General features: G+C 42.3%; 1 protein-coding gene across 12 annotated transcripts in view; it reads right to left on the bottom strand.

The window, feature by feature from the left end:
• OSBPL1A (oxysterol binding protein like 1A) overlaps positions 1-12360 on the bottom strand; it is a 319072-nt gene that overhangs the window by 57696 nt on the left and 249016 nt on the right. For all 12 annotated transcript variants that reach the window (XM_033933855.1, XM_033933854.1, XM_033933860.1 and 9 more), the window contains 2 exons: positions 4430-4564; positions 2641-2738 (listed from right to left, as the gene is read on the bottom strand). In XM_033933855.1, the coding sequence (XP_033789746.1) occupies positions 2641-2738; positions 4430-4564 (233 nt within the window). The remainder of the gene's footprint in view (positions 1-2640; positions 2739-4429; positions 4565-12360) is intronic.

The following is a 12360-nucleotide window of genomic DNA, read 5'->3' as shown; positions in this document are numbered from 1 at the left end:
CATTTCTTTCTTTCTTTCTTTCTCTCTGTCTCTTTCCCTGGCCCCATGTCTGTCTTTCTTTCTGTCTCTTTCCCTGGCCCCTCCTCCCTGCGCACGACCACCTCTCAAACCCACTCCTCCTTTACAAAGCCACGCTAGTGTTTTTAGTGCTGGCCACAGAGATAACAGCACGTATGCTCACAGGAATTCTATGAGCGTCGGAGCTGTTACCGCAGCGGCCAACGCTAAAAACGCTAGCGTGGCTTTGTAAAGGAGGGGGAAAGTCTGGTTAGTCTGATATACGGCTGAATGAAGGATCAATGAAAGAAGCCAGGGAGGTGGAGCAGGGAGGACTTCCTGACATCGATGCAGGAAGAACATGGCAGACAGGATCATGGACACTCAGTCGGCCACCAGCTGTACGATGGATCAGGAACCCCCCAACACACACACACACTGTTGCATCCAGTCTTTTTCTATATTTTTTTTTCAGGTACTTCATCTTGTCTTCACTCAGAGTTTACTTGGGGGGTGGGGTCACAGCTGTGGGTATCGGTAGTTTTTGTTGTTGTTTGGAGAGGAGAGAGAAGCCCCACCCTTCCCTGCCGCAACTGGAAGTGCCCCTTTCCCCCTACATGACAGCGATGTTTGTTTTCGGCAGACAGAGAGAGGGCGGGAGGGGGGAGTTACCGCCATGGTGATCGCCAGTGGCTCCAAGCTCGAACCGTCTGCACTCCGCTGCCAGCCGCCAGAAGCTGCTGCGGCCTGCAGGCGCCGCCAGCTGCCTCGCCTCGAAGTCCTCTTCCTGGCATCCTCCGCTCCGCCTTTCATGTGTCTTAGCGTGCATGCGCACTCGTGCTGCCACATCCCGACAGATCAGGGAACACACGGCGCGAGTGTGCATGCGCGCTTAGCGTTTTATTATTATAGATAATGTATTTTCCAGAAATTTGTATTGCACAATTAAGTGTAATTTTAGTTAGGGAACATTGTTCTTAACATTTTTGTATTTCCTAGTTATGTGCAGTCCTACAAATGCACATTGGAAAGAATAACACAAATTATAGTTACCAGATGCTAGGTTCCACCTTGGGGGACAGTGGCCAAGAAAAAGATCTGGATGCCATTGTAGACAATACCCTGAAACCTTCTACACAAGATGCGACAGTAGCCAATAAAGCAAACAAGATGCTAGGAATTATTAAAAAAGGGATGGTTAACAAGACTAAGAATGCCTCTATCGCTCCTCTCCTTGCGCCCTCACCTTGAGTATTGCGTTCAATTTTGGTCGCCTTATCTCAAAAAACATATAGCGGAACCAGAAAAGGTTCAAAGAAGAGCGACCAAGATGATAAAGGGGATGGAACTCCTCTCGTATGAGGAAAGACTAAAGAAGTTAGGGCTTTTAAGCTTGGAAAAGAGATGGCTGAGGGGAGATATGATTGAAGTCTATAAAATCCTGAGTGGAGTAGAACAGGTATAAGTGGATCAATTTTTAAGTCTGTTAAAAATTACAAAGATGTGGGGACACTCGAAGTTACAAGGAAATACTTTTAAAACCAATAGGAGGAAATTTTTTTTCACTCAGAGAATAGTTAAACTCTGGAACGCATTGCCAGAACTTGTGGTACGAGCGATTAACATAGCTAGTTTTAAGAAAGGTTTGGATATTTTCCTGGAGAAAAAGTCTATAGTCTGGGGAAGCCACTGCTTGTCCTGGATCAGTAGCATGGAAAACATGTGCTACTATTTGAGTTTTTGCTAGGTACTAGTGACCTGGATTCAAGTTTGTTTATTTTTGATATACCGTCTTATCAAAAACAAATGTTTAAACTGTGTACAATATAAAAAGATTGTAGAAAACTGTTAAAATGGGTAAACAAAAACAATATTTTATCATATATTAAAATACTAGGCAAATTCACATTATTGTACGCAAGACAAAAAGGAAGTTGGGAAGGGAGAAGTTATTTAAAATACACTGAAGTAAAATTAATATAAAAGGAAGGTAAAAGGGGAGTGGCCACCATGAAGATGGGCTACTGGGCTAGATGGACCATTGGATTAGATGGAACATTGGGTAACAGCAGACTATAAATTTTGGATTATTATTAGGACCTTCAGTTCACATGCATAAGTATCCACTTTACACACGCATTCACAAGTCCTTGGTCTGGCATCCCCCCCATTCACCTCTTCCTATGGCCCAGAATCTTTTACTTCTTCCTCCCCCACCAATCTTGCCTTTATGGACGTTGAAGACATACTGCCTCCAAATGGCATATGCCTCTTCCCTCTGTTGATCCCACCTCCTCTGATTCAGCTTTCTGTTTTCAGTGGGTGGGACATGACAGAGATGACAGGAGTTGTGGGGGAAGAAGACAGACAGATGCAGGACCTGCTGCAGGGTGGTAATGGGGGACAAGAGGGAGGTAACATAGGGATGGGGGGGGGTGGGGGGAGGAACGGAACAAAGATTGCAATCCCAAGGGAGGAGGGAAGGAAGAGAAAGATGGTGGGCTCCGGGGAAGAGTAGAGGTTTCTAGTGTTTTCTGGACACATCAAGACTTCACATTCTACTGCTACAATCAAAACCTTCTACAGGATATCTTTTATAAACTGAGCAGTGGAAAAGCACCCATCCAATCATTCATTCCTTACCGCACTAATTCATACGTTTCTCCAAGAAGTGGGTTGAAGGGTTTGCCTGTACGCTCCCACTGCGATGCCACCGCAGATACAGCAAATGCAGCTACACACTGTGAAAGGGCAAATGAAACATGCTCTCAGTAATGCATTTATCCTTACTCCTCATTACATCAGAACTACACAAATGGCCTGCCAGCCTTCTGCAAGCAATGCATTTTCAGATGAATTTTCTCACATTCATTCCATTAAGCCTCTGGATTTTATTAGAGAACATTTATGTCAATCCTATGCATGGAAAACAAATGCCATATTCCTATTTTTGTTTCCTTGGTGAAAGGGAATGAGGATAACATAACATAACACTATTTTTATTCGCAAAAACTTCTAGTTCTATGCAGATAACAAAAGATAAGAAAAATGCACAAACACAGTGAGCTAAAAAATCATTATCAATATAGCAAAACCTTTCAACCAGCCATCAATACTTCCCAAGAAATTTTTTTTAAACAAGTCAGTCTTATGTAACTTTCTAAAATTAAATTACAAAACAGAAGTATAAATGGCCAAAACTCAGATTCCCAACTAGCGCCATAATGCCACAGGGAGAACAAGTGAAACCCTACATGTAGAACAGCTTTCTGGTAGAATATATAAGTCATGTAAACTCACAGAGTAGATACTTTTTGTGCAATGCATCTGTAGGTGCTCCTGGGGTAGAAAACAGGCAGAACAGGATTGGCACATACATGCAGTGTTATATCTGCATTTGAGTAGGTGTAATCTTTTGCAAGAGCTTCCTGTTAAGCTATTTTATAAAATGCTCATAGGTGCATCTGTTCCTTTTGTAAAAACAGGCACAATATATACCTATGTGCTCCCTATGTCCCTTAAAGCTTAAGAGTCTCTTGCTGTAGAATTAAGATCTTCATCAAGGAGGCTGGCAATGAGACCATAGGCAAAAAAAACAAAAAACAAACAAACAAAAAAAAAAAAGTCCCCCCAAAACAGATAGGCAAGCTATTATGAAATTGATACACCAGGGGATATATGGTCACTTGCCCACATATTTTAAGGAAATTATGTGTATTTATCAGCCTAGATGTACGAGTACATTGAGATCTGAAAAGTAGATGTTATTAGATGCAGGAAGACATGCAGAGGTACATTATGTTGAGACAGTGAAATCTTCCTTTTCAGTGGCAGGACCAACTCTTTGGAATACATTACCTATGTAAAGAAATATTCTTTCAAAAGTGAGCTCACTGGAAGTTATGATATATAGGAACATCACTCTGTTAAGTTAAGAATCACAAGTCAAAAATATATAACGTGTGAGTGAAGATCCTCAGTATTCACAACTCACACATAGGAAAATCCTGTTCCAAGAGTTGTATGCTCTATAGTAACCCAAAAGGTTAAGTTAAGCGGGAAACATCCTTGGACCTTATAGTGTATGTGTATTCGATCAAAACAACAGTGGAAATTCAAAAATAATAATAAAATCTCTCCAAGTGTGCTCTGTCATATAACTATTAGAGTCATTATATCAAAATAGAGGTTCAATCTTCTGATAAATATCCCCTTGTTTAGAAACAATTTATCATATGTATCTGCTGTGTCCCACCCCCTCTGAACTTCCTGTATGATTACGTTAAGTAAAACAAACATATTATACCCTTTCTTTATGTAATAAGACACTTTTATTTTTTTTTTCTGAAGACAGGAAGAATAAAGGAAAATGAAGATGCCAGATATTAATGTATTTCTCAGGAATTTTCCCATGAAACAGAGCACACACTACCTGCATCCTGTCCATAGTACTGGAACATGAGCTGGCTTTGTGGATGAGGTAAGTATGTTCCATATACTCCGTGAGTCGCTGAAGGAAGCTGAGAGGCTCATTAAAAATTACTGGCATTGTGATCTTGGACAGCTCCTGTTTAGATGAGATTTAGAGAGAAGGAATAAGTCATGAAATCTAAGAAACATGCTACTGTAAAAACAACAGAATCGCTACCAAAATAGATCCATGCTTCAGAAAAATCAATTTCTAGATGCTCTCTAGGTTAGAAACTTCCAAACTTCACTTTAAAGCATGCAGGAATCAAAACAAGTGATATACATTGTCCCTTGCACCTTCACCTTATCTTTGAGGATGTTTTCCAAGAAAGAGCCAAAACAATGGGTCATCTAAGTTTAATAAAGTTTACCTGAACTTTTATTTAAATCATTTAGTCTCTCTTCAGTTTGTGAGCCAAACTAACAACTGTATTTTTAAACCCTGGATCTTAGAAATGAACACAGGACAGCAGATCTCAACCTTGAGTTGGCCCAGAGGGTGGCAACCAAATGGTCAGTGGTCTTCCCCCTCCCTTTTGATTCATGGCTTTTGGTTCAAAGCTGCTTTCCTCCTCCCCTCCTTAAGGTCCTTTTGTCTCCCCCCCCGCCCCCACCCCAGCAACCCTAAGGCAACCCCCATCCCACCGGGGCCCTCGCTATGGGCACAGCCTTACCTCTTGATTGCAACTTCAGCTAATTCCCCTTTATGCCTCTGAAACTAGACAAAACAGTAGCAAACTTAAAATGAATACATTTTAAAGTGCTCAGCAAACGGATACTACAGGCACTCTGGGGGCCTTACTGGAAGGAGTACTTCCCTAAATGCTATGTTTCAACAAGAGGATAGATGAGGGAACAGACTTACTTTCTCAGTTTATCTTCAAAGTTCAAACTGTCCTCGTCTCCATTCTTCCCTCTACCACAGCTGAAAGTTAATTACAGCAGCCTGCTAAGCAAACATAGCAGGCTGCCGTTGGCTTCTGGAGCATGTTCTCTCTGCCGCAGTCCCGCACCTCCTGTAATGTCAGGGGCGGGACCGCGGCAGAGGGAACGTACTACAGAGACCAACTGCAGCCTGTTATGTTTGCTCTGCAGGCTGCCGTAATTAACTTTCATCTGTGATAGGTCCAGAGTGAAGAACGGAGGACGCTGAGGGGGAAGCGTGTCATCTGAATAAGACAGCTGGGCGCTCACCTAAATTAGCTGGGCAGAGTGCCCGGCTAAAAGATGCTAAAGACACTAGGGAGAAGACTGGCTCAGCGATCTACCGGCATTGCCTTTGCGATCGACCGGTAGATCGCAATCGACGTTTTGGGCACCCCTGGTCTAAATGATGTTCAGTCAAAGTATTTTTTGATTGTTCGAAGTTTCCAAAGGATTGCAAATAATTTTTTAATCAATAAATCAGTATGGTCTTCTAATGTTAGGTGTCAATCAAATGTTACACCCAGAAATTTAATGGAGACAGCAAAAGGAAAGTTTTTATCATTGCTTCGAATAATTTTATCAGTAATTTTATCATTGGGACCAGCCAGAAAAAACTTTGTTTTATCCAGATTAAGCTTAAGTTTAAACTGCATCATCTAAAGTTCGATTTGAAGAAAAAGAAAAGCAATCCGATTTTTCAAGTCAACTGTAACTGCTGTCATTGGGATAAGTATAGTAATATCATCAGCATAGATATGGAATTTAACTTTCAAACTATGCAACAGATTTGCCAAAGAAGTACAAGGTAAATATTAAATAAAGTAGGTGATAGGGGAGAATCCTGGGGAACTTTGCAAGGGTTATTCCATGAAGATGAATATTTACCAGCACAGTACACCTGATAAGATCTATTTTGCAAAAATCCCTTAAACCATTTCCGGACATTCCCCGAAACCCCAACTGAATCCAAGCAGCCCAACAAGATCTCATGATTTACCAGATCAAAAGCACTGCTCAGATTGAATTGGAGGATCAGTATACTAGTTCCCAAGCTAAACAATCCATAAAGATAATCCATCACCAAGGCTATCACAGTTTCGGTATTGTGTCCCGAGCGAAATCCTGATTGATGGTCATGAAGAATGTCAAATTTTTCCAGATGCCTTACTAAATCCTTATTAATCAATCCTTCTATTATTTTTGTGAAAAGCAGTATACTAGCTATAGGTCTATAATTAGATTCATATGAAATGGACTAGTCTTTAAGCCCGTTACATTAATGGGTGCTAGAATAGATCTGTCTGTGTTTCTTTATCTCTTTCTCCTTGGCCACTGTCTGTATCCTTCTGTCTCCCCCCCCCGAGCAAAGCTGTCTGCCCCCAGGACACACCTCCCCCCCAAAGCAGCCCCCTTTCCCTCTCCCTAACTGTCTCTCCATGGTCCTCTTCTGTCGTCCCCCCCAGAGCAAAGCTGTCTGTCCCCAGCACACCTCCCCCCAAAGCAGCCCCCTTTCCCTCTCCCTATCTCTCCATGGCCCCTTCTGTCTTCCCCCCCCAGAGCAAAGCTGTCTGTCCCTAGCACACCTCCCCACAAAGCAGCCCCCTTTCCCTCTCCCTGTCTCTCCATGGCCCCTTCTGTCTTCCCCTACCCCCCGAGCACAGCTGTATGTCCAAAGCACACCCCTCCCCCCCAAAGCAGCCCCCTTTCCCTCTTCCTGTCTCTCCATGGCCACTTCTGTTTTCCCCCTCCCCCCCTCTGAGCACACCTGTCTGTCCCAAGCACACCCCTCCCCCCCAAAGCAGCCCCCTTTCCCTTTCCCCCTGCCCCCCCTATATTGGCCCCATTCTTACCCTCCCTCCATCCCGGCATCTTCTGGCCTGCTCCTCTTCAAAGCAGCCTGCGATCGTGGTGGACGGCTTTAGCGAACCTAGCAGGCCGCTCTCCAACTCGGTAACACATTCCCTCTGACGCGATCCCGTGCGTCAGAGGGAGTGTGCTACTGAGGTTGGAGAGCGGCCTTCGAGGTTCTTTAAAGCCAGCCCTGATCGCAGGCTGCTCTGAAGAAGAGGATCAGTGGCGGCGGCAGCGTCGAGTGAGGACGGGAGGTTACACGGTGAGGACACGGGCAGGGAGAGAGGGCAGGCGGCGAGTGAGAGGCAGCGGCGAGTGAGGGCAGACGGTGACGTGCCGAGGACAGGTTCTCCTGCTTCATGGCGGTGGGCAGGGCTGCAGGAAGACGTGCGAGTGTAGCGGCAGCGGCAACCCCGACTCCTTCTTCTGCACGGAGGTGGAGAGCGGCTTGTGAGGTTCGCTACAGCGGCTGGCGAACCTCAGCAGACCGCTTTGAAGAGGAGCGGGAGGGAGGAGTCGCTGGTGTCTTCTGCATAGTCACACGCAGGCGCTGTGAGGACTGGCACAGAAGCACACCTCACGCCACCAGGAATCACGATTTTTGAAAAGCGCATGCGCGCTTAGCCTTTTATTATTATTGATTCTTTAGATTTTTTAATATGGTAGTAACTACTATTTGTTCCATTTCCTTCAAAAATAGACCTTCCGTCAATAAAAATAATCCATCTAAATAAATCTGCCTTAAAAGCAAAAAGCACATTTCTTAGGAGAATTGGAAGATAGTTGTCCAGACGACAATTATGTTTAGCGTATTTAGCAAATAACTTGCAAAATAATTGCCAGTCTGGACAAGTAAATTGGTTCCAGTTCAAATCAGTCCTTATACCATTCACCAGTTGAGCCTTGAATAACATTAAACTTTCATTAAGTAATGGATGAAAATTGGCTCTCAAATTACTAATTTTGTTCTTACAGAACTCAGCTAAAGCCTCAGATGATGGAGGACATTCTGTATTCGCATATAAAGAGAATATGATTCTGAATACTTTTGATGATGATTCTCTATATTAATATCCTCCAAAAAGAGGCCTTGCAGATCATAGCCTAGAAGCTGGTAATATCTTTGAGAGTTTCAAATTTTGTGTAATTGCTGTATCAAGGAGATCTTGGAGGCGGCTCTATAGATGACCTTCTGCAGAAGACTGAATAGAGGTTCATTTTCCAGTTTGGCACAATATCTTTAGGTGGCATTAATAATGAAATTGATTTGTCAGGATTTTTAAATAATTATATTTAGTTATGATTGAGACAAAGTTTTTTTAAGGTAATGCCCTCTTGACCTTATTTTTTTATATTTCATATTTATTGAATAATCTGATTCATTTTCTGTTTTTATCTTCTTCTACCACCTTGAGATTTCATTGAATTTTTTATTTATTCATTTATTTAGCAGCACCAGCTTATTTTTTCTTTTGATTTTTTATGTGACTAGCCTAATTTTATGCTTTTTTAGGCAAATTATGTGATAACATCAGATTGCAGATTTAGAAATGCAGTTTCCCCCATATTTTTCAATTAAAAATTTGTGATTTTGGGTCTCCAGAGCAGTATAATTCAGGTTATGAGGTTTTTGGTTGGTTTTGAGACCATTTTTATTGCAATTATTTGTGATATTTTTAGGATCCCATGGGTCAATTTTATTTTTTAATGTTTTTTTGTATTTCATACGCATTTTAAAGTGATGATTCCTAGCAAGAGAGGACACATTCAACGTAACCGGAAAAATTCTTCAAGGGAGATCAAGAGGAAAAATTATCATGCATGGAGGTAAGCCTCGAAGACGTGCTCAAACAGATAGATAGATTAAAAACTGACAAATCTCCGGGCCCAGACGGAATCCACCCGAGAATAATGAAAGAGCTCAGAGACGAAACAGCGGAGTTACTGCAGCAGATTTGTAACCTATCCTTGAAAACAGGGATAATCCCGGAGAACTGGAGGATAGCGAATGTTACACCTATCTTCAAAAAAGGATCAAGAGGCGACCCGGGGAACTACAGACCGGTGAGCTTGACCTCAGTTCCGGGGAAGATGGCTGAATCATTGATGAGCATATAGAAAAAAATAAACTGATGAGAACAAGCCAGCATGGTTTTTGTAAAGGAAGATCATGCCAAACGAACCTACTGCACTTCTTTGAGGGGATAAGCGAACAATTGGACAAAGGTGGCCCCATAGACATATCTGCATTTCCAAAAAGCCTTCGACAAGGTACCCCATGAGTGCCTACTAAGGAAAATGTGGAGCCACGGGGTGGAAGGGGACGTGCACAGATGATCAAAAATTGGCTGGCGGACAGGAAACAGAGAGTAGGGGTAAAGGGACACTACTATGACTGGAAAGGGGTCACGAGTGGTGTCCCACAGGGATCAGTACTAGGACCGCTACTGTTCAATATATTCATTAATGACCTGGAAACAGGGACGAAGTGCAAAGTTATAAAATTCGCTGACGACACAAAACTCTCCAGTAGGGTTAGAACTGTTGAGGAATGTAAAGAACTACAAAGAGACATGAGCAAACTGAGTGAGTGGGCAAAAAAATGGCAGATGAGCTTCAATGTAAAGTCTTGCACATAGGGAAAGGGAACCCAAGGTATAGCTATACGATGGGAGGGATGGTACTGGGGGAAGGCAACCTAGAAAAGGACTTGGGGGTATTGGTGGATATAACAATGAAGCCAGCGGCACAATGCGCAGCGGCTTCAAAGAAGGCGAATAGAATGTTGGGCATTATCAAAAAAGGTATCACGACCAGAATGAAGGAAGTTATCCTGCCACTGTATCGGGCGATGGTGCGCCCACATCTGGAGTACTGCGTCCAATACTGGTCGCCATACCTTAAGAAGGATATGGCAATACTCGAGAGGGTCCAGAGAAGAGCAACAAGGATGATTAAAGGCATGAAAAACCTTTCATATGCTGAAAGGCTAGAGAAGCTGGGGCTCTTTTCCCTGGAAAAGCGGAGACTTTGAGGGGACATAATAGAGACTTATAAAAGATCATGAAAGGCATAACGAAGGTGGAGAGGGACAGATTATTTAGATTAGCAAGAAAAACAAAAACAAGAAGGCATTCAGAAAAACTGAAAGGAGACAGGTTCAGAACAAATGCTAGGAAGTTCTTCTTCACTCAGAGGGTGGTAGACACCTGGAATGCGCTTCCAGAAGAGGTGATAGGACAGAGTACGATATTGGGTTTCAAAAAGGGATTGAATGATTTCCTGAAGGAGAAGGGGATTGAAGTGTATAGATAGAGGGTTACTATACAAGATATTAAATGATTAGGAAATAAAAGGTTTAGGTAAAGGATCACTTACAGGTCATGGACCTGGGGGGCCGTGGCGGGAGCGGACTGCTAGGCACAATGGACCCTGGTCTGATCCGGCAGAGGCAATGCTTATGTTCATAATTTGATGGTTCATAATTACTTTTTAGCATTGATTTGCCTTTTATAATACATTTTGGTGCCTTAACTTCTGACCCCTGTAAACTAGCATAAAAGACTATATATGGGTCTCAGTACCAGCAGCTATGCTGGTTGCTGCTGAGTCTGGTTTTGGAGCACTGCCATCCTTAGGAGTGTAAAGGTAAGGAGGACTTTTAAAATAAAAAAAATTTGTCAATACTGGAGCACCATCTCCTTTGATTTAGTAGTAAAGCACTGCCTTTTCTAATCTTTAAATTAATTGTTTAGTTGGGATCACTTTTAAAAAAGAGAATAGTGAAATTTATGGAATCCAATGGATTCCAGGAACAAAGGCAACATGGATTCACTAGAGGCAGGCCTTGTCAGACAAATCTGCTCAATTTCTTTGACTGGGTGACCAGAGATTTGGACAGAAGAAGAATGTTAGATGTGGTGCATTTAGATTTTAGCAAAACCTATGACAGTGTTCCATACAGGCATCTAATAAATAAACTGAGTGCCCTTGATATTGGCCCCAAAGTGATGGACTGGTTCAGGAACTGGTTGAATGGAAAGCAACAAAGGTAATAGCCAATGGAGTTTGCTCTGAGAAAAGGGATGTTACCAGTGGTGTCCCATAAGGTTCATTCTTGAGTCTACTCTCTAACATTTTATGTAAGTGATATTGTTGAAAGGCTTTCTGGCCTCTTGGTGGATGATATCAAAATGTGCAATACAGTAAAACACCTGTGACGGTATAGATAACATGAGGAAGGATCTAGCAAAGCTTGAGGAATGGTCCAAAATTTGGCAACTAAGATTTAATGCTAAGAAATGCAAGGTCATGCATTTGGGTTGCAAAAATCCAAAGAGACTGTACAGTTTAGGGGGTGAAGAACTCTTGTGCACGAAAGAGGAGAGGGACCTGGGTGTGATTGTATGTGATGATCTCAAGGTGATCTCAAGGTTGAAAAGGAGATGGTGGAAGCTAGAAGGATGCTAGGATATATAGGGAGAGTAATGGTATTGATACCCCTGTATAAGATTGGTGAGACCCCCATTTAGAATATTGTGTACAATTCTGGAGACTGTACCTTCAAAAAGATATAAACAGGATGGAGTCGGTGATGAGGAAATACTTTTTCACTGAAAGGGTGGTAAATACTTGGAATGGCCTCCCAGTGGAGCTGGAGGAGAAAAACAGTGTACTAAATTCAAGAAAGCTTGGGACAAGTATGCTGGACCTGTAAGGGAAAGGAGGGGATTGTTGATGACACGATTAGACAAACTAGATAGGCCATACATTCTTTATCTGCTTTCATTTTTCTCTGTTTCTATGTACCATGCTGTTGTCTTTCTCCGTTCTTTATTGTCAATTTGATAAGAGTTCTTTCCTGATATTTCTTCAGAGATTTTTATACCCCTTTGATCCATCGGCATAAAAGGCAGAATTTTAAGCAATAATAAATTCTTGCCTGACTATCCTACTAGTCAGTGGAACAGCCTATACATGCGCTACAAAATTACCCTCAAAAAGGGGATATCAGAAGCTCTGATTTAGTGGCAATACTGAAACCAATTAATTCAAATTTATACTGATCAATTACTCAACATTTTATACTAGATGAAGGAATATCAATTGCGTACT

This window comes from Geotrypetes seraphini, chromosome 2 (assembly GCF_902459505.1).
Source record: "Geotrypetes seraphini chromosome 2, aGeoSer1.1, whole genome shotgun sequence".
NCBI classification, from domain to species: domain Eukaryota; kingdom Metazoa; phylum Chordata; class Amphibia; order Gymnophiona; family Dermophiidae; genus Geotrypetes; species Geotrypetes seraphini.
This window is presented reverse-complemented; position numbering and strand designations above follow the sequence as displayed.